We start from the raw sequence: 27,967 nt of genomic DNA, 5'->3' as shown, positions 1-27,967 counted from the left end.
TAGGCTTCTTAAATTGTTTAACTAGTCTGATTAAATAATTTAGATACAAGTAGGTCTAAATTATTTAGACTAATGTAGTGTTTTGAAACATCATGCATGGTCAGCCCTTAGAAGAAGGAGCACAGCAGCAGCAAGGTGTAAAGATTCCTGAGGTGGGTTCCAATGGCAGATTTTACTGCACTGGCCCAGGCTACTTCTGCTCCAGCACCACTGAAAAATAAGAGCAGTTTAAGCCCGTGTAAATTCACTGTTTTTTCCAGCATGAACAGACAGAATTATATATCCTGAGCAACTGTGAACGTCAGCAGGGCTGGCCACAGAATAACACATCACAGAGTTTCAAAAGCACATCCTGGACTGAGTATTCTTCCAGGAATGTTCAGAAGAAGAGTTTGACCAAAAAAAACTTTTCTGAAAGAAGGGTGTGAAAGCTCACCAAACCCTTAAATACAGCAATACTGCCTTGCAAGGTAGACATCTCAAGCAATTATTTAAATAACAAAGCAGCAGAAAATGCAATGAACAGGTCTTCATTTAAATATTGCCCCATTAACTAAGTGTTATTTAGAAAGTGGTAGATAGCACTAAAGCCTGAAAAGATATCTTCAATTACTTAATTTTGATTTTTTTCCAAAGCTAAGAAAAACAAAGGACTTAGTCTTAAATGTGACAAGGTAAATGTATATTTCAGCAGAATGAGTTTGAGCTCACCTCTGTTTTCCCTGAAGTAAAAAGGGAAGAGGATGCATTGATGGGGAACCACTATAAAGACCTCAACTTGCACCAAACGGAATTCTTTTATTCTTATACAATTATTTATTGCAGAATGGTGCAAAATTTCATTACTTGTGGACACTATAGATGGAAATAATACATATACACACATATGACCACACTCATGTTATTTCTTTATGTGACATTAGCCCGTTGCTTTCCTTATTATCTCAGCAAATAAGTTCATACACTTGAAATATCCATTTTAGTACATGTTTTTAATGTAGTACAAAAATGAAATTACCTGTATAGTTTAAAAAGTACAAGGAATTGAAAAGTAAATAGGTAGTTTTGAAAACAGTGACTCCTTAGGGTTAACAGAAAATGTAGAAAAGATAAGGGATGTATTCCTTAATGAAAAAAAATTATAGAGACACAGATTACGAAGACAGCTGAAGGTTCATTTTTGATGCCTGTTGATGAATACATTTTACAGAATTATGAGACACTTTGAAATGAAGAATTTCAACCCCTAACCATCCAAGTGCATGCACTGTCATATGTTGAATCAAAAGTTCACCTAGACCCTAAGAAGCATGTGGTCTCCAATTTTAACATGTGTTTTCCTTTTCTTGACTGTTGGTGAGTTAGTGAGAATCCATGCTGCAGTATTTTGTAAAAGTAAAATGACCACAATGAATGCATTATTACTTATATGTGGGGGAAAGAAATGGTGGCACCTGGGTGCTTATCCCTTTTGAACTTGAAAGAATGCAAACCAAGAAAATACAGCTCATCTATCAGACAGCACAAAATCTGAGTACAAACAGAATGTGTTTGAATGCAGTAAGTGGAGGCACAAGTAAAAGTGAAATTATTATGAAGAGAATTAGTTTGCAGCAGTCAGAGCATACGAGCTATGGAGCGAGGATTTTTTTTATGGACATCATGGCAAAGATAATTTTTATGAAGTGATGCAGGAAGCAGACTGTCCTTGCTTTGAGGATAATTTTAACTCCAGCAGATTCACTCAGCTTCATTGTAATGCAGAGAATTAGAAATACCTAGTTCAGATTTTCTGGAGTGTAGGGCTCTGTTACGGTCAAATTTGAGAAATCCTTCTTTCCTTTTCCACTAGAGTGGAGCCCCTGGCCTGTGAACTCTTGGGGCTGGGAGAATATTTTTGTGCATATCACTAATTGCACATCCAGCTCTTCTGGGGGTGCTTGGTGTCACCCACGGCTGTGTCTCTGGTTTTGGAAGCAGCACACTGCCAGGTCAGTGATAATAAGGTCAAAGGGGATAATAACAAGCTCTTAGTCCATCTCCCAGTGTAATATAATGTCCATTTAAATCAATGTAATAGAAAATCAATTCAAGGTGAAGACCTCAAGCTGAAAACATCTGATAATAAACTGGCAGGAAAAGATACTGCAGCTGATCATAGCTGGACCTCAGTCTGCAGTCTGTCTGTAGGAGGGTTAACACCATTTTTGGAGGCAAGCAGTCAGAAGCTGGAGTTTTGTATGTAATGCTTCCTTTTTCAAAAACTCTGAATTCTGCTTCAAGACTGAGTCCTAATCTTTAGCCTACATAAGCATATGAAAATCTGTTAAATGCCTAAACAGACAGAGGAGGTTCTCAAATCTGTCCTAGAATACCTCTAGGTTGCTTTCTTCTTTTACATATATGGTTTTCTTTCGGAGATCTGTTTCATAATTATTTCCAGATTATAAAAGCATGAGCTGGAGTTAAAAAATGTGGTTATACCACCACTTCCAGGTCAGCACACACAGCGTATGTGCCTCTTTGTGCAGGTTACAAGTGTTCCTGGTTCTCTGATCTCTATTCCTTGATCTCACTCACTGTGCCTCAGAGATGCACCAGGGGAGCTCCACAATTGCTTTGTGAGAGAGGACTTCAAGTATTGGCGTTGGAGAAACACCCGCCAGTGCCTGCAGAAAGGCAACTCTCCCAGTGAGTCTCTAATAGAATTTCTTTAATTTTGGGGAAGGAAATGGAGAAGAAAGCTATTAGGAAGAAATTTCAGTGGGAATGGGGAAGTTGTTTTGATGAACAAAGTAGGGAAAAATCAAATCTATGCTAATGCAGTTGATGCTCAGAAGCTGAGAATGACTGGCAGAAAAGGATGATTGTGTGGTTAAAGCAGCAATGCCTGACTGAGGAAATCTGAGTTCATTTCCTGGCTTTGCTCTCTCTTCAGCTTGAGCAAGAGATTTAAATCTCTCTGTTTGACTTTTTTTTCTCCCCTTCCTGTACCACAGGAGAGTCATCATACTTCAGATTGTTCTAAGAATAAATGCATTAATGTGGCTGATACATTCAAGCAAAGAAAAACCAAACCAACAACAAAAAACCCAAACAAACAAAAACCACCAACGTATAAAAGCTTCAGTTCTCCTTCCTTCTTTTTTTTTAAAAAAGGCCTTTCTGCTGCCTATGGGGCAAATGTACCAAAGTTTTCACGCCCTGTGTCTAGAAAGATGAGGAGGCGCTTGCAGTGCCTGGGCTGACATCTGGGCACACCCAGTTTCTAGTCAAGAGGTGAACAAGGCTTATCAATTACAGAGTGTTGGTTTTATTCTACACAAACATAGCCTGAGGCAACTGTGCTGCTTCCTCCCTCTGGGAGGCCTGGCGAAGCAGGCAGGCAAAAGCTTAGAAAAATTGGCTATCAAAACTTCTGAGAGAAAAGAAACTTCGAACACCTGATGCTGAAGCACAACAACACGAGATGGTGAAATGCTGTGACAACACAAACACACAAAGGCCCCAAAGCAGGAGAGATGCAGAAACACAAGCCCCAGGGATTGAGATGTAATGGATTTACATTGAGATGTAAATAATGACTCAGTGATCCACCTCACTGGCAAGGAAGAAGGAATTTCCTGAACCTTCTGTCAGTGCCTTCTAATTCCTAGCACAGGCAGAAGATTTGAGGAAATGAAGCTCTCAGTTAATTCTGTGAGCACTGGCATGGAAAATGCCTGCTCTCCCGTGGTTACTGCAGGACTCCTTCAGGGTTTTTGTTCAGCTGCTCACACCTTTCTCCTGTGAGCACACTCTGTGGGCAGCAGGCCCAGGGAGGGATCATCCCAACCCCTGCGCTGGGCCGCGCCTCCAGCGCTGCCTTCAGTTCTGGACCCCGCTTTACAAAGGACACTGAGGGCTGGGCTGTGTCCAGAGGGGCAACAAGGCTCGTGAAAGGTTTGGAAAATATGTGAGGAACAGCTGAGGGAGCTGGGGTTTTATTCTTGAGGAGGCCTGAGGCGGGGGACATCATGGCTCTCTGCAACTCGCCGAAGGCAGGTTGTACTGAGGTGGGGCTGGGCTCTTCTGCCGTGTCTGCAGAGAGGGGCCAGGAGGAAATGGCCTTAAACAGGAGAGACTCAGATTAGATACTAATACAATTTTTGCACTGTTTTGGGGGTTTAGGCACTGGGGCAGGTTGCACAGAGAGGTGGTGTGGCTCCATCCCTGGAGGTGTTTGTCATGGGGATGTGGCGCTGGGCGATGGTTCAGGGGTGACAGTGGCAGTGTCAGGCGGATGGCAGCACCGGGTGATCTCCAAGGTCTCTTCCACGCCTGACGATGCCATGATCCCACCCTTCCATGCCGCAGGGACACCCGCAGGCCCAGCCCTGCAATGCTTTTAGAAACTCCCATTTGCCCTTGGTTCTGCCAGCTAGCCCGACGACTGCTGGCAGAGGCGGCCCTCGGGCCTCGCCCGCCCGCTGGCAGCGTCACACGGCCGAGCTGCGGCGGCCGCGCGGGGCCGGGCTCCCGGCGGCTCCCGGGCACGGCTGACGGGGCCATGGGGGCCATGGGTGCCGTGAGGGACCCTCAGCACCCGCCCGGCCGCGCCGCCGCCATGGGCAGGGCGGGGCGGGCGCGCTGACGTCAGGGCGGGCGGAGGCGCGGGCGGCTGCGTGTTCCCGCCCTGCGCCCCTCCCAGCGCGGGCCGGGCGGCGGGACCCGAGGGCGCGGAGCGGCCCTGCCCTGCCCCGCCCTGCCCCGGGAGGCCACAGCGGCCCGCGCCGGCCGGCGGTGAGTGCGGGGCGCCCGCGCCGCCACCCCCGCGCCGCCCCTCGCCCCCTCACCGGGCGCTCCTTGCCGGCGGGGAGCGGCCGCTGCTCTCCTCCCGGCGCCGCCGCCCTGCGCCGGGGCGGGGGTCGCGGCTCGGCCGGGGATGCTGCGGCGGCGGGGGCCGCGCGGGCCGCGGGGCCGGGGCCGGGCGGCGGGGCGGGCGGGGCGGCTCCTGCGCGGCCCGAGCGGGCGCAGAGCTCTCCGCCGGGCCGGCTGAATGTCACGGGCAGCCGCCCGCGGTGCCACGGGCTCGGGGGCGGCCGGGCACGGCGGGCCCGCGCCGGGAGCGCCCCGGGGCCGGCGGTGCGGTGGTTTGTGCGTGCTGTCATTCGGTGCTCGGGCAGACGCGCCTGCAGGTGCCGTGGGGGCAGCTGCTGCGAGCACGGTCGCTGAGGTCTTGTGGCGTGAGGTTTCGTATCTCGAGGGTTTTAATCCCCGAAAAGGGGAAGAAGCGAAGGCACCCAGTGTGTGTTCAAGGAAGAAAAAAATAGTAACGGTGAAAATAATGATAACGGTGGCATTTCTACTTTAGCAGTGATCTGTTGAGATTTACACCGAGGGGATGTGCTGTGCGTTGTGGTGATTTCACTTTAATGACACTGAGACTTTGCTTTCGTCACCCAGAGCCTGCTGTTCCCTTCGCGTTCTGTCAGATGTACTTTGGCACACAATGAAACGTAGGCAACCTCAGCCTTTAACTTTGAGCTGGAGGAGGTCGAGCTGTTTATCTTCTGTTTAAGAAAGCAAAACTGCATGGGAACTTTATGCTGTAGCAGAGCTTTAGTGTCCAGGCCAGACATCAAGTTAAGGTAAGGACTGTCGATCTGGAACTCCTTCTGGTATGTTGTAAAGGTGTAAAGCACTCTTCAGGGGAATTGCTGCATCTTGCAGGGTTAGAACTTCATGTCTGTAGCAGATTTGTTCTTGGTGTCTGGGGGCTTTGAGCCTTGATTTGGTGCAGAATAGAATTTTGTGTTACAAAGGCGTTAAAAGTGAAATGAAGTTGAGTCTAAGTTCTTATTTTGTTACATTTTTATAATTGAGAGCCATTTAAGATATTTACAGAGACTTTACTAAATTTCTCTCTTCCAGAGAAACATACGAAACTCTTGGGTTAGCCTGAGGCAGTAAATATTTACATTGTGCTGATAATGAATGAAATTGGCAAGACTTTTTCTCCTGTATGTAATGATCACATACCTCTAAATTCTATGGATTTTCAGTTACATGCCTCCAATTTGAAGATGTGACAGCCTAACAAAGTAACAACCAGCTACCTAAATGTCAACCAAGGATCTATGTCAATATACAACTTAGAGCAGAAAAGTTGTTTTTGAAGTTGGAGTTTAATTTCTGTTCATGGGTAGTATTTTTCATTATAAAAATACCAATGTTTGGGTTCCAAAAACTGCCCAGTATTGTCTTTTAACTGTAAAGCTGTTGAAACTGTAGGAATAGTCTCAATTAACATAATGATCTCATTTAATGTATTGTTATACTAATGAGTAATCCTGTTTAATGGAACTGTTCGTGTAAAAGCTCATTGGAGTAAAATCCATTACTTTTGGACCCGATCATCCTTTAAGAGGGATTGGTTATTTGCAATAAACCAGTTAGTAGGAAATGTTGGCACGGGCTCTTCAGATAAAAAGCCATCATACCATCAATCTGGAGATGAACATTGCTTGCCTGGAATCTTTAAAAAGCATGGTTCTCTCAAAATGGAGAAGAGATGAAGGAATATAAGATTACAGAAAGTCATATGATAAAATATATCAACAGTGGTTGTAGTGTTCTCTTTTAGCCACTGTTCACTGCAAACAGCAGCACCATCTTCTTAATTAGAAGCTTTTAGGCAGGGTTAAGTCCCATGCCAACAGGGATGCTAAGGAGATCAAAATACTAATGGTGCTTTTGGTAATTAGGTTGAAAATCCTGTATTGTGTTTCAATTGGAGCAATAAAAACAGATTATATAAATCTCTGGATACCTGCACATACGTATGTTACAGTGAAATCCCAACAGCATTAAATAGTTATCCCAAAGCTGAAGTTTGGCTAGTCAGGAAAGGTCTTTGCACTTCTTCATAGCTCTGGGAAACACACCCCAGCTCACTCCTGAGCTGCTACCAAGAAGGTGCATTTTGGAAGATATTCTGAGAATGTTGTTTTCTCCTTAATCAAGAGTAGCTGGATTTGCAGAGATCTGGACTTTGCTCAGTAGTCATTCTCTGTTCTCAAAGGAGGATTCAGCTGCAGCAGTTCTGCTGACAATATCCTCTAGGAATTGAAGAAAGTCTCCTCAGGGTGGGGGTTTCTGCTTATCCCTGGTCACACGGGCAGCTGGTGTCACAAGTTCTTGCTAAAATGCCCATTTCACTGCAGATTGCTGGGTTTTTCTTGAGCACTTAGTCTGTGCTGAGTCGAGGTCCTGTTCTGCAGAGTGCATTTTAATGGCCTTTATTGGAGAAGTGCTGGTAATGCTGGCAATGTCCTCGCTGGAAGGAGGCCTGGCTTCTTAGCCAGAGGAAATGGGTGATAAGGATTTACTTTGATGAGGTGGCTGAACAACTTATGAATCAGGAATAACCCTTAAATTGCAAATAATTTCTGCAATTATTCCCTGAAGCCTAAGAAATTTTATGCTTTTAGGCTAATCAGCCCAGATGGCTTGTGACACACACAGCACAAGGGAAGCATCCAGGGAGAACTGATTGTCCCAGCTTCTCTTGACTCAATAATATGTCTGCTTTAAGCTGGAGAGTCAAAAATCTCCTCTTCTAGATGGATGCAGAGTTTATCACTGCAACATGGATTTGGATGACAATTCGATTCACACTCTTTTTGTAAGCTGTTTTAAAGAATAGCTTTACTTAAGCTATATTTTCTGAACTTATATGCTCAAATTATGGCATAGCCAGATTGATATGTATTTTTGGTGCTTTGTTTGAGTAACCTTCATCTCTGTAAGGCAAACTTGCATAGGTAGAAACTTGGCAAGGCCCAGGCTGCTGCTGTTGGTAGCAGGAGACTTGAGGGGAGGAGCACAGTCTGTCAACCTGCATGGCCTTGTCCATCAGTTAACAGAGTTAAAAACAGAAAAAAAAAAAGATCTTTTCTGTGTAAATCTTTTAATTATTAAAGCTTTCTGAAATGGTAATTTGGGTAAGTGTAGTTTTACTGTGACTACATTGAGATCCTCTTAAGCAAAACAAACAGTACGTATGGCCTTCCTGTAAATTTGAATAAAATACAACCTAGATGACTAACTCTGAAACTGATCCTGTGACAAACTGTCACTTGTAACTGCAGTTACATCTCAGTTTCTTTGAGAATCCTTTTTTTTTTTGCCTTCAGTTGCAAACCTCTGAGGACATAACAAATATCTTTGTCTTCCACGCTGTAGGAAACTGACCTTGAGAAGTACATTCCAATGTAGCTGCCGGTGGATCAGAAAGCTGGTGGGAAAACACAAAACACACATTAAAATACTGTTGTCAAAAACATCTTGATATTTGTTATGCTGTGGCAAACTTGCAGAGTTGTTTGGTACTCAAATGTTTTCAGGGAGTCTGGCTTTGAAACTGGGAACTGATTTGTATCAGTGGAATTGCGGACAGAAGCTGTATTGAGTCCAGCACCAATGAAATGAAACTCAATAGCAAGAAAGCGATACTTTGAAGATGTGGTTTACAAAAAAGCAGCTTTCAGCTGAAAGCTGTAATACACCACACAGTGCCTGCAGTATTTTTATCAAGGGTGGATGTTAAAGAGAGGTCAAACTTCAAATAATACAGTATCTTCATGAGAACACATAGATGTAAAACAAACTGGTGTGCTTGGTAGCTAGGAGAGGAGGCATCAGTAGCCTCTTCTGGCAGTGTAGGGAGTTTAGAAGTTGTTTTTTAGTAGTTTTCCTTGGGAATCTGTGCAAGACAATGAAATAACCTGGAAAGAATTGTTACTGGGTTATCTGGAACTCCTTGCTTAAGGCAGTCAAGGATGCAAAAAGCTTGGGGGCTCAAGGACTGGTTACACAAAATAGTGGACAAGAGATCTGTGGAGGGTTCCTAAACAAACTGCATCAAATTTAAGAAATTTATGAATTGAGAACAGTTGATGGTTGAGGAAGTCACATTTTGTGTTTGTTCTGATCATCCCTTCCCTGGTGCATTTTTATTTTAAGGCAGCCACAGGAGTCAATGGGATTTTTGTATTCCTCACCTCTATAATAAAATTGACTGGCAGAACTATCTGGAGAATTGAGCTGGGCATTGAAGTGCCATGCTCCACACACAGTGAAATACCATGATTTATATAATATTTCCAGCTTGTCCAGGATTCACTGCCTGTCATTCATGATAGCAGTGTTAAGGATTTTCTTTGTCAGTTCTTTTCCTAGTATTTTTTTGTTTAATCCAGCAGTGGCTGACTTAACAATATGATTTTTTTAGACACTTAGCAATGTGCTGACCTGTTCTTGTCTCAAGATCACGATCTTCTGTGGAAAACTGAACAATGCTGAAGTAGCATGGGCACTATGTAGAAGAGAAAATGTCAGAACTATTTTTTTCTATCTTCTTTTTGCTTCATCCTGTCTAATCTTGCTCAGTTATTATGTGTGAACCTTTCAGGCTTATTGAAGATATCCCAGTACCAGTGAGTCTGTGAATTATGTGCAGTTTTATTACATCTCTGCTTGCCATTCAGCTTAACCTATAACTAGAATTCTTACTTGGGAAGCAGGAGAAAGAAAGAATGAGTGTGTGTGGCTGGAGGAGGGAAAAAGGCAACTTACATATTGGTTGAAAGCACAGCCTCACTGAAGATTTAAACCCATGGAAGTTCTTAATCTTAAGGTACCCACATAGATAAACTGTTCAGCAGCAGTTCAGACAGGAAGTATTGTTTCTGTTATTAGTCATTATTTAATCATGACAAAATATATATTGAAAAATATGTTAGTACCAGTGTGAGAGGCTTCTAGCTCAAGACACCTCAGTGTTTTTATATGGAGAACGTGCATCAGTTGAATAAACAAACCAGAGGAGTGGGATGGACAACATGGCAGTCTAAAAAGGAATATTTCCAGTTATAATTAGTTGTATACCAAGTTTCACTTGACTTTCAGCCTGCCTGTTCTTATCAGCAAGAAAATCCTGCTCCAGCTAACCTGTATTGCTATGTAAGAAGTAGAAAACAGTAACTGGTAACCAACTCTTAGAGTTTGTTACTGAGCAGTGGTGAAGGAAATCTTTCCTAGGAGAGTTAGAGATAGGAATAGTGTGTTTGAATCACTTGGTGGCAGTGGATAGTGCTGAGGAAAAAAGGGTTATTCCTCTTTATTTAAGTGAAATATTTGCTAGAGAACAGCAGGTAATTCCTACTGGTTTGCAGTAGGACATTGCTTTTGAGACAGATGCAATCTTTCTGGATTTGTTCTTACAAGACAGATTAAATTACCCATGTGAAATGCAGTTTCTGAAGGACTAATACCATCAGCAGAAGCAGGGGCCTGTTTCTGCTGTCAGTTGCTTTGATGCTGACATAATCACAAAATGTTTTAAGGAGAGATCAACATCTGACATTTCACTGGTAGAAAGCTTTAATTCTAGACTGCAACTGATGTTTGGGATTTTTCAGTCAATCTTAGCCACAGCATAAAATTTCAATTGCCTTTATAATGTAAACAGTGATGCCACCTTTAAAACTCTTCTGAAAGGCAGCAGGTTACCTGCTGATTACCTGCTGCCTTATTCATCATGTAAGAATGCCGAAAATGTACCTATTTGAGGAACCCTGGAAAAAAGACTCTGATGGGAAAGAAGAGAGTCTTTCCAAAATCTATGTGCTTGCACACAAGCATATACATAATTATGACTTATCTTCCAGGACAGAAATCTTGCTAAATGCAAGGAAGTATTAAGACAGCATAGGAAACTAGATATAAATGTGCTTTAAAGTCACAGTACGTTTGTTTGGGGTTGTTTTTGGAAGGGCTTGGGAGGTGGTGCTGGTGAATGATTAACAGGTTTTGGCTGCTTTGGACCTGTGTGACTTTGTCTTTAGGTTGCAGGGTGTTTAGAACCTCTGTACCACCAACCAGTGTGATTGAGCAGAAGCCATTTATTGTTTACATTAAGCTACTTTTATCCACTCTAAAGCTAAAGTTCACTCGGTCATGCATTATTTGATTGGATTCTCTATCTTGTCCACACGCTCAGCATGCATCCTTCAGGAGAATTGATTGGTTATAGTCCATTGCTTTGTGGGCCTCCTTTATCTGGTACTTGCATTCTTGCTATTCTGTTTCTCAGGCTCTTTTTTCTTATTTTAGTACTATTTATGTCTCAGTAACCTTGACAAATTCTGAAGGGTTTGATAAGAATAACTACAGATGGTTTGGCTGGACCACATTATGACCCAAGCTGTTCAAATCCATTGCTGCAGCAGGGCATTGGATCTGTAAGGCAGGCAGACAGTGTCTGTCTCTTCTTACTGCAGTTTTTCCCCTTTCTGTTTGTTATCCCTGCAAATTTGGTAACAAAGTATCATCAAAGAGATAAACAAGTTAAGGTTCTTTGTTTCTCCAGCAAAGATGCTGAGAACATGGGCATCTTTTGTTATTTAAGAGCTATTAAGCAACCCTAGTGAAGAAGCTTGACTTGGTCACTGAGGTTGGATCTCTTGGATTGGTTCAGTTCACAGGAGGCAGTTCCTTGCTAATGAGTGAAGTAATCCACATAATTGAACTCCTCCTATCAGGGGTGTTTCTGTACTGGAGCCACATGTATTGGTCATGATTAATTGTTTCTGATCTGTAGCAATCTATCCCTCCCACCTCTGGCAGTGTTTTTGGGGTCAGCACACCTCATGCAGTGCTTTTATCACCTGGGCCTTGTGTCCTTTGGATGCCAGTGAAAGCCACTGTGCTCTGGGCGTTGTGTTTTGGGGTTGGTTATGCAAGGGCTGCCTGGTGTTTGTATCTGCAGGTACAGGCTTGACATTGCTCGTCCAGGTTTAACAGGATCTGCTGAGGAAAGGAATTGATGACTTCCTCCAAGGGGGTGCATCAGTTGAGCAGCAGGGTCAGAGAGGAGTCATGCAGCTCCAGTGCTTTATTCCAATTTCTGGCTGACCTCTGTCCCTGACAGCAGTTAGGCTGTCAGCACTAGTGCAGGAAGGAGCAACTATCATTGTGCTTCACGTCTCATTTATGAACAAACCATAATAACCTGCATTAACACTTAAAAGGAACTTGAAATTGCACTGTCAAGTCTTTCTTCTTGTTCACAGACCCTGATATTCTCTTTTACTGGTGTAATTTATCTGTACCCTCAGTTATCCTCTTCCATCTTTTCCTTGTGCTGAAGCTGCTCCTTGCTGAATATCTGCACCTTGATTCCTTCCACCTTGTTAGTTGTGTAAGAATGCCAAAGATCAGTGCAACTTTGCTTGTTTGAGAACCAGGTTTTTAGCAAAAGTTTTTCTTGTAGTTAAAATTTGCATGACTTTTTTTCGATAAGATCTAAAGGGGCTTATGATAACTCATGCCTTGTTTTGTTTCAATGTTTTGGTTAGGTTTGGTGTAAAAATCTGGGAGTTTAAAATGCGTAGTTTCTGTTTTACCAATATGAAAAGCACAAGTGGGCAACAATGACAAAGTATTCTTCTCTGGGCTGCTAACACTCAGCCCTTTTTTGCTTCCTTGAGGTGCATGATGCTCTGTGTAAAGATCATTAATGGCAGAGTGAATTGACAGTGTGGCCCTGAGGGATGCAAAGGAAGTATTGTGGTAGCTGTCTTCTACAAAATAGAGCTGCAGTTCCCTATTTCTTTTTCTCCAGCAAGTGCTTATGTCCTCTTGCCATATTAAACATTAAGAATTCTGATGAATAGCAAGAATGCTTTTAGAGATGGCAAGGGATGTCACATTTTCTGCTGTATTATATGTATAAAGATACTGCTCAGTGTTGGAAACTGAAACTCCAATCTCTTTATGATGTATTTCTTGCTCCTTTCTCCGTTTATTCATTATCATGTTCTGCTCATGTTCTTTGACCTCTAGTGTATTTTGACAGTAAATTGAACACAGGAGCAGCTTGGATAACTGATTTTTTGGTATTTGATAGATCAGCCCTTCAAAGTGGGTAGAGCCTTGTTAGTGTGAGAGAGGAGAAACAGAAAAGGATGTATCTCTGAGCTGTCTTGGGATCTGAAAACAGAATCTCACAACTTGGGATGCAGCAAAGCACAGTGATTCCAGAGAAATAGAACAATAAGCCCTCACCATCTTGGAATTTCTTGCTGTATTTCCTATGGTATCTTCAGAGGGCGGTGTCAGGGAAGCTGGTGTTAATCACTGGAGTTTGGACACAGGAAAGGGAGAGTGGCCAAAATTCATGGATGCCTTTGTAAAGCATTGGGAATTGATTCAAGAACAGGTGTTTTGGAGAAATGGAAGACAGGAGAAGGAAGGCAGGCTTGGAGGATTTTGCTGCAGAACTGATAAATCTTACTGGATCTTAGAGTGAAAGTGGCACTTTTGACTGAACCGAAACCACTCTGAACAGAGTAAACAACAGAAAAAGTTCTAAATACTCAAAGCCCAATCTTGAAGGCATCTGAATTTCTAGTTGCATTCTGATTTGTTTTAATTCATACAGCATGCACAATTTCCTCAGGATTCATATCTTGAATTCCCCAGGGTTGTCATGCTCAGAGCAGGTGTTTGCCAGCTGGATCTCTCTCAGTTTCTTCCATTCTGTTAAGCTCCCATGGTCCTCTTAAAGCTGAAAATTGATTTGCAGTCATGCTGCCCATCTTGCAATGTTCTTAAATGAGTGCTAAGGAAGATTTTTGCTGTTCCTGTTGCAGGGATCTCCCAGATTTTTCCCTGATGACATTCAGTACCTCCCTACATTTGTTTGATGGAAATAAGATATTTTCACGTAACTGATCTAATGCATTTTTAATAACTCAGAGGTGCTAGAGGTGTTTTTATAAGCTGTGCACAAGACAGAGTTGAAGTACACGTGCACTAAATTTCTGTGAATGAAACACAGACCTGAAACTGCTGGCATGGCAGTAGATCTGCAGAGGGGAATTGTCTGCCTGTCACCAGTCTGTCAGATGTGTTCCATCTGTCAGCTGGGTATTCCACACTGCTGGGACAATAGGAGGGGAATTTGATCCCATTCAGGAATCTGGAACTGGAAAATGCTGTTATCTTCCTGGTGGCAGGGATTATAGAGCTTGCAGTATTTTGTTAAGGTGCTTTAGCTTTCAAATGTGTGCATCTTTAAGCTGTCTTCTTCTGTAGGGCAGAGTGTGAGATGCAAAGCTGCACTGTGCTGAGAAGCCGATGTATAGGAAACTGCCTTCCTGGTGATGCTGAAACAAACTGAATGAAATTAAAGTGCTTGCCAGTTGAAACTAACAGTGCAGGGTTTTATTGAGGTGTAAATAATCCTGTAGAGGAAGTACTAGGGAGGGTGAGAATGAATATCCTTTTGCTTATCACCAGGATCTTGAATATCCTTGAAGGTAAGGATGGAGCAGCTTTTCAGTTAATTCAGATTATACTTCAGAGGGGGTCTGTGGATTTTAACTCCTTTTCCCTGGATCATTATGTAAGGCTAGGCTCTTTATAATTAGCTTAATTCCCGATTAGGCTTGTGTGCACTAGATAATGTATTTCCCAAGGCAAAGAATATAAAACTTGTTTGCCCAAATGTCAGTTTTTAAAAAATCCATAGATTACTTTAGTCTAAAAATACTTTGAATTTCTTTATAGTAAGGCAGGCTACAGTTTAAATAGTATTAAACTTGAATCTGCTGGGATGCAGAAATTATATTCTAACTGGTAGGTACAGTGCTGCTTGATAAGAGAGTTTTATTGTTAGGCTAGAGCAATCTTTCCTAGTAAACATATGTAAAGATTAAGGAAGTTTTAGAGAAGTTAATAAGAAAATTCCCTCTTTTCTGGGAAACATCTGGCAGCTCTGATGCTGTTTAGTTTTAGTGGGTTTTTTGATGACGTCGTGTTTCAGTGAAACGAAACCGGGACTTGAGAAGGTGGCACAGTAATTACAGTTACGTAGCTAATAAAATATAGAGAAGTACTGTTTGTCATTTAATTTAATTATCTGAAGTGTTCTAGGCTATCAGTATGGTTTTCTTGAAGATAATGTGTTGTCTTTGCCTAATCAAGGATAAATGAGGAAGAGCCCATCCTAAAGAACTAAAAGGTCTCCTTTTCAAGTTTAATTTGCAGCACTTGGTGAAGGATTAAAGTAATCTAATTAAATGGCCTCATTTAAATTTTGCAGTCACCTAAGAGATGGTAGACAGATGTGAAAAGGGAATTATCCATAAAGCATGCAAGTTAAATTAGCAGCTTTCTAATTTAACTTTTTCAATTTGGAAGATTTCACAAGACTTGCCTTTTCTTTAGAGTTAGGTTATCTTCTGAGGGATCTGCAGTATGATGCTTGCTGGCAATGAATTAATCAGCATATTAAAGGCTACTTTTTATTCATGGAGTTATTAAAAAAAAAAGGTGTACTTTGTATGTATGTGACAAAAAGTGAAGCAACATCTTTGATGTTGCTATTAAAGCCTGATGATATTTTCCTGTGCAGGTGCACTGTAGGGAAGAAGTCTGACATTAGACACTTCAGTCCACGTGCAGGCAGGTATCATACACGGGGAATGAAATGTTCTGCTGCTGCCAGGGGGAAATACTTGTGTCCTCTTCTGCCCACCTGGGTGAGGGCAGTGTCTCTGGGTGCAGGAATTCACTGAGTCTTTGAAAAGTCGGGATTTGTGTGTTTCTAAATGGAAATGCACACACCAGTTGCAGAATGTGGATTCTGGTGTTTTCACAAGTTAGGAACCCCTAAATGCCCTGTCTGCAGAACCTTTCTATCTTTGTGGTGTAGATTGGCTTCCAGAAGTACTGCTCTGGGGCATCCTATTCACTGACACATCCTAAGGGTATTTCAGTTTGCATGGATTTAATGCCATTTCGATTTTATCTCTGATTTTATCTTTGATTATGTCACTAAGAAACTAAGTGTTTCTTAGTGAGGTCTTGCAGCTTGGGGAGTGACTCACTTTAGGGTAATGCTTGCTGTGGTTACACAAGGTATTTTCTGTACTTTGAATAAGTAGAACTTTTGAATTCGCTTACTAAGGCTGGCCTTATGCAACTGTTGCACTGTACTTCAGGTCTTGCAGATGAATAAGATGATTTCCAAAATAGACTACAGTTTCCACACAAAGAGGAAACAATGACTAGGAATGTGAGTCTGGATTTTGGGATATCCATAAGGTCTAGGAACAGAAAAAAATCTCTGATGAGATGCATGATGAGTCATTATTTCCTATATTTAGGCATTGGAAAAACTGAAAACAATCTCAAAAAATCAGCTTTTAGTTAGATTTTACGTTATAGTTTTTGCAGGTTTATGTTGGTGACCACAGGTTTTTGCTCTGTCATATTTGTGGCGTTTTAAAAAATACTACATCTTAAGTTTATAACTTAATAATTGTAACACAGTTGAAAAGTTCAGTTTGTTGCTGAAAATGGGTAAATGAAAACAACAACAACAAATTATCCAACCTCTTCTCAAGTTTATTTTATAGATTACAAAAGGAAAATAAAAAAAGATGATTTATGTAGAGAGTGAAAGCTGGGGGAGGGAGCTATGATCTGAAGAACATATTACTGCCAAATACCTGCTGGAACTCTGGAGCTCACAAAATGTGTCTGGGTTACTTTTTATCAGCATGGTGGAGTTAGGCACAGAAATCTAGGAAGCATGTAGCTGCAAATGTATAAAAAACTGTGTTAAATATGTAATTGATTCAGGTTTAACGTTGTTCTATTTTTCTTTCTTAGATTCAAGCACCCTTTAAGACCAATGAACCCAATAGCTCATGGAAGAAAAAAATCAAAACAGGACATCCTTGGTTTCCAGGCTACCGAAATATGGAACGAAAACTTTAGGGAGCGTTTTGCAGCCTATGCCAAACGGGACGGCCGTGAACTTAGCAGGGAGTAATGGTGGCAAAAACTTCAGCAAGCACAATGGCACTGTTGGAATGTCCTCCTTTGCTTTCAACTGGAAAAAATCAAATAAATATCAGCTTAACGATCAGAATGGGAGAGAGGCCAACGCCAAACGCAACTGTAACGAAAAACTGATTGATTCTGAGAAGTATCCTCAGTCTCAAGGAGCATTGGGCAACGATGAGCTCAGGGTGGGTTTGAACAATACTGCTTCGGTTGCATCAAGAGCAGCAAAGCAAACCAATATGTTTGTATCTTCTACTGAGGAATTAAACCCAAAGTCTATACCTGGACTCTCTAGTTCAGCTAAATTCACCAAAGGTACCCTGTCAGGAAGGACATACTCTGGACTCAATGCTCCAAGATCAAATTTAAATGGATTTTATGGGAATCGGCCGGTGGTAGGTTGGCAGAGACCTAGAGCTAATTCCAGTGCCACAAGGACAAGTTCAGGAGAAAGCCTGGCACAGTCTACAGACAATAGCAAGGCTTTTTCCTGTGACAAAATGGTAAGATCACAAAGTTTTTCACATTCCATCCAGAATTCTTTCCTTCCCACTGCATCTCTAACCAGGTCACATTCCTTTAATAAAGCTGTGGATCTTACAAGGCCTTATCACAGTCAAAATCTCTCTGCCAGGACATCTCAGAGGTCTACTCTGCTGTCGAGAAACGCGTGTCAGTTGGATGCGCCCAATGGGAACGAGCCGCTGAAGTATGGATTTACCAGACCGTACTCGGTTGTGTCAGCTTCTTGTTCCAAGAAACCCCCGCTGTCAAACGGATCTGGGTCAGCACCTTCCTATGGATACAGGCTGGGGCGGCCCTCTCTGCTGAAGCCTGCCAGGCAGCGCTTTGCTGGGAACGCCGCCGTGGACGGCAGCAGAAGCGCGGCCGCGGAGAGCGCGGAGGTTTCAGCGAACATCAACAGAGCCGTGGATAAAAACAGCATCCTAGAGAGCAGGGCTCAGAGAACAGAACCTGGAGAGGGCCTGCATGAAGGTCTGGGAAAGCATGGGGCAAAAGTGGTGTGTATGAGCGATGATGGGGATGAAATATCTATATCTTCTTTGTCGTCCTCTGAGAAAAACGATTTGAGTGAAGACTTCAGTGATGATTTCATAGATATAGAAGAGGCAAACAGAACTGTACAAATCCAGCAGAAGGAGAGCTGCCTGCAGGAATTAGAGCATGGGAGCAGAACATCCATTGAATCGTTCACGTCTCTCAAGGAAGGTGGAGTATCTTGCTGTAATGCTGATGACTGGCTTGATATAAATGTGTCTGGTAAATACCTTTTTTATGTTCCCTTTGAAATTCTAGGTGCTAAATCAAAATTCTGTAATGGTAATTAAGTTATTTAATGTAATTGCCCATTGCTTATGGATTGTTTCAGAATGGAACTGCTCTATCCTGGCATATTTGTTTGCTTGTGCCTTTTCTGCATTATAGTTTTTTCCCAAGCACTGCTTTGAAGAGCTCTTTGTGATAAAAATGAAGGTGACCTCCTTGAAACACATTTGTGTTGTGGTTGTGGGATTCCTCATATCCTTGCTTTGCCATTCATTTGCTGGGTTGGTGATATTTTAAGAAAATTTCACCTCGTGCTCCCTCCACCTCTGTAGGCAGAGAACAGCTGTAAAACTGCTTCTAAGTAGTGGAAATAAGTGTAGGATGTGTAATGAATTGCTTCAGTTATAAACAGGATTGTTACTAGGTCTTTTTTGTTTTTTCTGATGCATATTAATTCTTTAAAAATTACTTGAAGACACAAGAAGATGCTTTTGAAAGCCACATTTTCAAATCTTTGATGGCCTTCTCATGATAAAAGCTTGCTTGAGAGATGTTGCAATTGAAAGACTACATCCAAAGGATATATTTTTGGACCCACCTTCTAATATGTTAAAGAGATGCAGATTTCTAGAAAATAGCTTCCACGGTGGGTGAATTAGGGCAGTGTAAAAGGTTAGCAAAGTTAGAGATGGGAAGATTCCCTGGTTGTAGCTGCAGAACCAGCTTGAGCTTTTCCCCCTTCTGGGGAAAATACTGGAGAAAGGTTTCAGGTACAGCTCCAGCAAAGGTAACACACCAGTAACAACAATAAACACAATAATATTTATATTTTAAATATTGGATTGTTTTTGGACTCTTAACTGACGCTGTTCTCTTTAAGCAGTGGATGACAACAGTGAGAGCACAAAGCACACTACTGAGAATGTCATCTCTTCAGAGATGAACTACAGAGCTGGCTCCTCCTTTGAGCTCTCTCCATCTGACAGCTCTGACGGCACCTACATGTGGGACGAGGAGGGGCTGGAACCTATAGGAAGTGTGCATCCATGTGGAAGCTACGACTCCTCAGAGATGAACAGCATAGTATGTACCTCTGTTCATAACTTGCATTGTTATAGTGTGGTGAGTTCATTGCTTGTTAAATGTATTTTAATTTTTTTTTTATAATTGTTTCCTTTTTCCTCTGTAGTTGATAGCTTTGTGAAACTTGTTGTTTAGGAACTCCTGTTTCTGGACAGATGGCCTTGATCAGCCTGTTTGCACACATTTTTATCTTTCCTTATTCTAAAGTCAGGACAAAACAGGTCCTTCCTGATGCAATCTCTTAGCAGTGCTCACAGAGAATAAAGGATAGGTTCAATACTTCCTACTAATCTCTAAACATAGGAGTGAAAAAGCCAGAAAATAGCTGTTGCCTCTGTGGCTTCTTACATTTGTTGTATCTGTAGTGTGTGCTCAGGGGGCCCTTGTGAGCTGAAGCAGATACTTGATTTCTCTCTTCATTCAGTCATAGCATTTTTGAGGTAGAGACGTGGCTGTATCTCAGTCTTGCAGGGCTCTTTGTGCATCTCCAGTGGGTTACACAAATGCAGCACAACCCTTTTCTTGCTGCTAAACTCAAACTGATCTGCCAGAAGCATCATTAAATATGAGAGAGTGGGTGGAGAGTTGTTGCTGTGCTGTGATCCTCCATCTGAGGTCAGAGAACCAACTTTGGAATTGTAGTGGGCCTGAAGAAAATTCTATCTGTCTGTCCTGTTTGTATTCCTTTATCTGCACAGACTTCTGAAATAATCAGCTTGGATTTTATTAACATGATGTTAACAATCAGAACATTTGACAAAACCAATTTGTTTTAATGGATGTGTCATGCTTCAGGGGTTTAAGGAGTTTTAGGTACTGTCTCACCACTGCCAATTTAGTAATGTAGATACCACTTTCAGACTTGGGCACAGTTATGTAATTATATTCTTTGTGTGTAACTAAATATGAATTTCTGATATATTTTCAGCTGCTTGTGGTATTGTTTGCTCTCTGTCTCAAATTATGATGTTGGGATCTAGTGCTTGAAGGAGTTTAGCAGTGGTTGTTAACTTTTTGTGGGAATTGTGGCCACCTTGGAAAAGCTGTTAGAGATTTTTGTAGTATGAGTTTTGTAGCTTTATTGGTAGGTTTTGTAGCTTTATTTACTAGGGAAAACCCAAGTTTCATGGAGGCCACTGCAAAAACAAATACCTTTGTCCCCATGCATGCACATGCCAAGAAGAGGGAAGTTTTTAAACTTTGTCCTTGGTAAGTTTTAAATATAGGTATTTTGATACTTACTCTGAAATGTAAAAAACAAACGAAAGACACTTCTTTTACTGTGCTTTTAGAGGATATATCTAGGTTTTGATACATGTAGCCCCTGTGAATTAATTTGTACATGGGTATTAGTTGCTAGTGAATCAATATACGGATTGACAGAAGCTGTTGAAAGCCATGTGGAACAAAGGTACATTAGAGGCCTGTGACATTCTTGTTCACTATTTTGGATTTTTTTTTTATTGAAAGTAAAGAGTTTTTAGAGAGGGCTTAGAAACGGGAGAATGTATTTACTAGTTTTTGAGGAAGTGGAGAAAGGAGGAGATTTTAAGACTTGATGTTGAATCTAGAAGATCATGTGGTGTTTCTACCCATTTTGATTTTTTTATCCTGTTAGTGCTTTTCCAGCATTTCAGTGCTTTCTGTATGGTGGCTTTTATCTGAATGAGAAGAGCATCAATATCACGTTTTATTTTTGCAAGGCAGAAATGTATTTTCAGTAGCTTGAGTTTTGAGGGGGAAAATGTAGCTCTGAAGTGTTGAATTGCCTCTTAGTAGTGGGATTTTTTTGGTTTTTTTCCTGTACTTGTTGGTTTTGGTAGAAATTAGGATGTATTTGATTTCTTCAGCCTAAAGATTAAACAATATTTTCTAACCTGAAGATGCAGGAGAATTTCTGATGCAGTTTTTCCTTCTTTCTGAAAAACTGTGCTCGTGAATAGGTTACTGTAAGCTTTTGTTCCATGTTTTTCCTTTTCTCTGCAAGCAGGGAGTATAAAGACAAAAAAGTGGAGGCATTGAGAATAATTACTGTGATTAGTCAACACGTCAGATGTTTTGATTGCTGGGAGATACGTGATCAAATTATGCAGTTTCTATCCTCTAGAGTGGTGAGTTAAAAGCAGTTCCTATCTGTGTGTCAAAATCCAATTGATGAGAGTCAGATTGAAGAATTTGGAGTGCTTGGGCTGATGCCAGCCTGCCTGCCCCTTGGATTTAGTATTTCCAGGGCAGTCTCCAAAGCAGTGGTTCTGGAGTTCCTGTGGCACCAGGCTGGGGTGAGTAGAGCAGTGTGGCTGAGTAACAATTCAGGGAGCTGTGAGCTGAGTAATTGGTCATGTTTAGTGCACAATTCGCTTTCTTCTCCCTCCTTTCCATCCTGCTGTTGTTTTGTTAGTCTTTTAAGCTGCTTCCTTCTTAGTATCAACAAATACTAAATGCTAAATGCTTTTCCTAAGCTTTTCCAGAGGTGGCAGTGCAGCTCCTGTTGGGTGATCTTAGATTGGGAGTGTTAGGACCATCTTTGGAAGGGCAGCTTTTGCAGAGGGGATTTTAACTGGGCTTCTGACATGAGAACCAGCATAAGAAGGCAACTGCAGGAACTTGCTGGCCTCTGAAGCTCATTGTTGCTTTTTGGGGGCAGAAAACCCACTATCTTTGCTATTCTCTGTACATCTTGGTTTTAAAGACATGGGGATGAAGAATAAAATAAATTTTTTTAGTACAGTCCTGTTCTCTGCTAACCGAGTCAACAGCTATGGAGAAAATGTGTGATCCAGTGTTGGAGGTTTGAAAGTCATACAGATCTAAATAATGTCATGGGGAGGACTTTGAGCTTAGTAGGAAATGTGTGGGGTTTTTGTAAGGATGAAAATATTTTTATTGGCTAATTTTGTAACAGAAAATAACTAATTCTACTATCCCTGTTGTTGTTCCATTTCCACTTTTGAAGTCAACAAATCTCTTGGCTAACTTTGTAAGTGCTGAACTCCTTTCCAGTTTCTAAGCACTGATTTTGTTGGTGCTCTTTATGGTCTCTTCCACAGCTGATCTTTGCTGCTGAGCACCAAGTTCAGCTCTGGGAGAGCAGACTGCTGCTTGGCAGAGCAGCTGATGGCTGTGTACATTAGCAGGAAGGGCAGTATCTATCTATAGGTGCCCTCACTTGATTTTAGCTGTGCTGTTTGCTCCTGTCCTGGCCTTTAGCTGCTGACTGTAATGCCCGGTTCCTTTACTGCTCCATGGCAGAAAGCTGCTCAGCAGTGTGAGCTACAGCTCCTGGTTGTAGGTTAGTCTTGGCAGATTTTTGTTTTCATTAAGTTTTGTCTGCAAATAACTGTTCACCATAGGTGTAAGCAGTGTAGCCTCTCACAGGCATCCTTTGCTTGCCCTCTCTTGTTGTAGCAAGGTTTGAGTTGTTTTCTCAGCTCCAGTGCATGAAGTAGACACGTGGGAAACTGAAGCTTTAATATGTGTTTGTTCAGAGAGAAGCTTTGAATGTTTCTGGCAGCTGCAAGTCCTTATTTACAGGTATAGCTGGTATTGTTCTGAGGTATCTGCCTGTTTTAAAGATGCTACAATATTCTAGTGCTCAAATTCTGCAAGAAGTAAAACTTCTAACTGGGAACATTCCAATAATTTTAGCTTCTTACTGTAATAGTCTCGAGAGAAGAAGTTCTTGCTATTGTGATTTGTTTTTTTTTTATTTCTTTTCAAGCAATTTGGGCCAATAGGTTTGGACAGGAAGCTTTCAGAGTGTTCCCTGTACTGTCACATGGAGCCCTCTGCCCTCTTTTTCCTGTAGGCTTCTGTAGGAATGTGAATTTTTGTGCTGTGTTAATTTCTCCTGAAATAAATAAAGCCAGTATTTTTGGGTATATGCAGAATGTACATCAGTGTAATTATAAGGGCATAGGATTATGGAATAATAATTGAAATCTGGCTTGAAGAGACAGATGGGTTTTAACTGCTTTGCTGAGAATTTAATTGCTCTTGGGATGAAATCTGGATCTCACTGGAATGAATCAGTTTGACACACGGCCAGAATTCTAGCTGGAGTATAAAATAGTAACATATTTCTCTTCTTCCAGGCAGTTTTTGAAATCTTGTAAGATTTTTGTTGTCGTTCATTGCTATATTTTTTCCCCTTTGTGACTGTAATTTTGTGACAGTTCTGAATCAGTTTTTGAGACTGGGCAGAATGCTTTCTGCTTCCTGAAGCATTGATACTCAGTGAAGTATGCTCTACGTACTTAGAGAAAATTAACTTGCTAAAACAGAATTGTTTAGTTCACCTACTAATTTCTTTCATTAGCTATTTACAAGTAATTTAGTGTTAATTACCTTAATTTTTAAAATAATTTACTTCTCAAAATTACTCTATAGTAAGGTTTAAATTGCCAGTCTGATTTCTCAAATGAGTAATTTATTAATGTGAATTCAGTCTTGTAATGTGTGTAGTTCTAATACATTTATTTCCTCAGTTTTACCTTCTGTCCATCTTCCTTTCTTTGAGCTTTCTTTTCAGGAGGTTAATGCCAAAATAAAACTAATTCTTGTTCTGTGAGAAACTGAGCTTTTTCAATATTGTGAAAAATCTTTTTGTTTTAAAATCTTTCTTTTTATTTTCATTACAGCACTTTGGTTACAGCTGTAATGAAAATAAAAGTGCAAGTAAGCTTAAGATAATGTAAAAAGTATGTAACCCTTTCTCAACAGAAACTTTTGGGTTTTTTGCAATAACTTTCTAAGAGAGTAGTTGTGAAAGGAGTCCTTCAGGTGCAAGCTAGTTACAAGAAGAACACATTAAAAGACTTTCATCTAATGCACCAGTTGAAATTCAGTTCTTTTTTCTCTTTTCATCTTGCAAAGAACAATGAAAATCTTCCTCAAAGCAGAGAAGAGCATTAAAAAGACACATATTTCTTGACAGGCTGTACCCAAATGAACAGTGTTGACTTCCTGCATTTCCTCCTTTCTTAGAATACAAAAGGTGAGGTTAATAAAGAGAATTAGTTGCATTTTGTGCTCCCATGATGCTTCCTAAAAGTAATTTTTGTGCTTCAGTTGAACACTTAAGAAGTGTCTGAGTTTGTTCTACGCCTGAAAGCAAAGGATGATTTCACCTCAGTCAGTGCCTTTTTGACTAAAATTCTTTATGGCATTAATAAATACACACTTCCAATTTTGTATGTAGTTAGAGATTTTTAAATTTTTTTTTTTTTGCTAGTGAATGTGATACAGTGAGAATTGATCACACTGTTAGATGCCAAATACTATAGTGAGGGTGTGAGATTGGAAAGAGAGAGAAGACATTATTCTTGTGCTATAATTATTTAATGAAGTATAATTGTTCTAGTCTTAGGGAGTCTTGTTATGTGCCTGTGTTGGGCTGATTTGGATTTTGAAGTAGCTGTTGCCTTTTTGCTGCCTTCCACGCCTGTAAAACCTCAGATTTTAGTATTTCTTGCAGCTCCAAGTTGTATCTGACCATGGAGGAGGGACCTGGGCAAGCTCTCCCTTTGAGTGTGTGAGGGATACCAGGATTCCTGAGTGTGTCAGGGGAAGGAGGCTGGGAGAATGCACATGTGACTGTAGTGCCCGTGGAGGGGCAGGTGATTTTATCTGCCCAGGAATTGTTCAGACAAACCAAGGTAACAGCACCTGAGAGGTCACCTCATGCAGGGGTGGAGGGGTGTGTGGGCAGGGATGGGAATGTTCAGTGGCAGACACTCCTCAATGTCTGTGAACCTGCTGGGAATGACTGAGAGCACTCCCAGACAGAGTCAGATACTCTGCAGCCTGTGTGGTTCCTCCTTCAACCTCTCCTCCATGCCCAGCACAGTGGAGAACTCCTTGATGGATTAGAGAACACACAGCATCACTAATGTGGAATGGGAGCACGGAGTTGTGTTTGCTGCTTCTGCTCAGAGAATTTTCATTATTTACCTTCATCACCAAAGAAATTCTGTCCTGTAGGGCAAATGGAATAACTCATTGGTCCTTCACACTCCTTTACCTGAAGGCCTGACTTTTGAGTTAGGCCAGTACATCTCTTGGCAAGAGATATCACAGTAGCACAGACGTTTTCTGTGAGGTTTTAGCTTCTACTGATGTATTCTAAAAAAATGGCAAAAAATGTGTGAATTTTTACTTGGGATATAGAAAGATTTCTTGGAAATACATTATCTGGGAAGCTGCCATTTCTGTGGTCAAACTTCCTGTGCAGGTATATATATAGTGATTCTGGGACTGGAATCTAACACATGTATCAGTCTTGAAAGCTGTTTTTCATTGGAACCTGCTTACTGGAAGGAAGTTGCTGTAGTTGGTAAACTCTGTTTAAGCTCCTAAATTCATGTGCAAGTTCCAGGCTCTTTTGTCCCAATATCTTCATGTCATGTTCCAGAATCTGAGGAGAATTACCCTGATTTACTTAAATTGTACTGTTCTAACTTCATAGTTTTCATTTTTCCAATAATACAATTATAGAATTCTGTGGCATTTGTTTTTCATCTTCTTAATTTCTAAGAAGCCCATGCCTAAAAATTTATTTGGAAAACCGCTGGAGTGCTTAGTTCTGATTTCAAAGCCTCCAGAGTCATTGTCACCTTTTTGCCTTTAATCTTCATTATGAACAGATAATATTTATGAACATACTGAAGTATGGGAGAACATTCTTGAGTAATAAGTTAAGTTTTACTAGAGAACTGCAACTGCTATGAAAAATTCAGTCTGTATCATTGCTTGTCAATACAGAACTAGGAGCACAAACTCATTTCAGTGTGTTCTGTCAGCTCCTCAGCCATTCCCATGGTGGAGTTTGCTGGCAGGCAGTTTTCTGCTCATGGCAGAGAAAGGAAGTGCCATTTGATTAGAGACTGATTTTAGAGTGAAAACAGCCACCATCTACTGTCCCACCTCTGCTCCAGTCTTCAACTTCAGAGTTAAACTATAGCAGCAAGGGGAGGTGGTGAGAAACTGAATTACTTAATGAGAGGGCACTTGTGTCTGTCCTGTTTTATGTAGGTGTCCCTGCTGTCAAACCTTTTTAGGAGGTTATATGACTTTATTGCAGTTCACAAACCTCTTGTGAACTGCTCTGAGAGGCATGACATTTTGTGAACAACCTTTTATGGCAAATTACCTGTTTTCCTTTGGGATGGCAAAACTTATACCCCTTTGAGAGCTGCTTCCTTCAGAAGTGACACAGTAAATCTTTTTGTGGTGTTCTGTTTGGAAAAACCAAGGAAGGCAACTTCACTTGTACTTAGGTGTTCTGTTCATGGCATCCATTAATTACACCTTTGGGTTTGTGTTGTGGAGAGAGGGAGAGAACTGCTGCTATGATGGTGTGTGAAATATGAGAGCAAACACTTGATTCATTTCCTAGGCTTGTAAGGGACATTTTCTGTGTGAGTTGGTAACTGCATATCCATGTGTGAGTGGGTTCTGAGCTTTTGTGCTCTTGGGTGAGGCTGTGGAAATGTATCAGGATGATGTGGCATAAATCCACTTTTGCATGAAGGAACCCTTCCCATGTTGTTAGCAGCTCGAGGAGAGATTGGTCAAAATAGAATCACCCCAAATAGTTTGGAGGTATTTGAGGATTGTTTTGGTTTTAATTAGAAACAAGTATATTAAGCTGGCTGTGTAAGAATAGAACACATTAATGCTGTGTAATGTGTCATATTCAGGTTACTCCAAAAGTCTCGCTAGGGGAGAATTAAAATTCTTGCACAGAGGAAACAGCTGAGCTCTGGTACAGCCATGCCCTCCGAGGGTATTGTTTGGTTTCTTTCTCAGATGAGAATTATTTGAAGCACCCATATTTTCCTTAAACCAAACACTGGACATTTAATACAAGTGCAAGTCAGTGGAGTGAGAGTCATTCACAATCATTTCTGCCTGTTAAGAGTAGCTGTAGGAATTACACACTGCTTAATAGAGTAAAATGCTCCACTGTTGATTGGATAACCTGTAAGAGCAGTGCTGAAGCTCTGGTATTTGCAGCCTATTTGTGCAAACAGACTGGAAGCAGTGAGGAGGAGGAACTGCTCTTCCTTCTCCCCTGCTCTTCCTCTGTCACTGCTTATGCTCACTGCTGAGTACTTTCTGGGATTGTGTTTCAAAGTAAACAGGAAACTCTCTGTTTAAAAGCACCAGCCTATTAAAAAAAACCCCAAAATAGAAAATCTTCTTAAATTTTGCTGGAATTCTATAGAAAGATGGTTACAGTGCCTCCCCCTTTCAGCTTTCCTCATTGCTGGAGGCTAGAGGGCAGTCAAGGAATGCTGCTTGTGGCAGGGGGTGTAGCTTGGGCAGGGTGTTTGAAAGTGCTGTTGCTTATGAGTTGGTGAAGTCTCAACAGAATGGCTAATATTTCTGGTTTTCCTCTTTCTCTTCTTTCGTTGTGTTATTGAATTTCAGATTTTTTACACAGTCTGACATCTCATTTTGTATTTTAGAATCATTTAAAAACCAGCAAATGTAGATGCTTTAGATACAGCATGTAATACCTTAAGGGAATAATGAATTCCTCCATACCTTCAGTAAACTTAGGTAGAACATACCTCTATAAAAATGTTTTCAAGAACAGTAAGTGTTTAAGAGCATTCTACTTAACAGTTAACCCAAAAATGTTTTGGGTTTTTCAAACCAAGTTCTTGTTGCATGTGTTGTCACAGCAACCTTC

The 27,967-nt window shown here is 41.3% G+C and overlaps 1 protein-coding gene across 6 annotated transcripts in view; it reads left to right on the top strand.

Moving 5' to 3' along the window:
- Nucleotides 1-4,659: 4,659 nt before the first annotated feature.
- Nucleotides 4,660-27,967, top strand: part of CCSER2 (coiled-coil serine rich protein 2) — a 62,141-nt gene continuing 38,833 nt past the window's right edge. The window contains exons 1-4 of one of the 6 annotated variants that reach the window (XM_063406055.1): nt 4,678-4,782; nt 5,446-5,630; nt 16,726-18,183; nt 19,073-19,272. In XM_063406055.1, coding sequence (XP_063262125.1) covers nt 16,764-18,183; nt 19,073-19,272 — 1,620 coding nt within the window. In that variant the 5' untranslated portion in view covers nt 4,678-4,782; nt 5,446-5,630; nt 16,726-16,763. Of the gene's footprint in view, nt 4,783-5,445; nt 5,631-16,725; nt 18,184-19,069; nt 19,273-27,967 lie in introns of all 6 variants that reach the window. The other 5 variants (XM_063406054.1, XM_063406053.1, XM_063406051.1 and 2 more) reach the window with 5 other exon arrangements.

This window comes from Prinia subflava, chromosome 9 (genome assembly GCF_021018805.1).
Source record: "Prinia subflava isolate CZ2003 ecotype Zambia chromosome 9, Cam_Psub_1.2, whole genome shotgun sequence".
Taxonomy (NCBI): domain Eukaryota; kingdom Metazoa; phylum Chordata; class Aves; order Passeriformes; family Cisticolidae; genus Prinia; species Prinia subflava.
The sequence above is the reverse complement of the archived record's forward strand: the minus strand, read 5'-3'. Positions and strand labels throughout refer to the sequence as shown.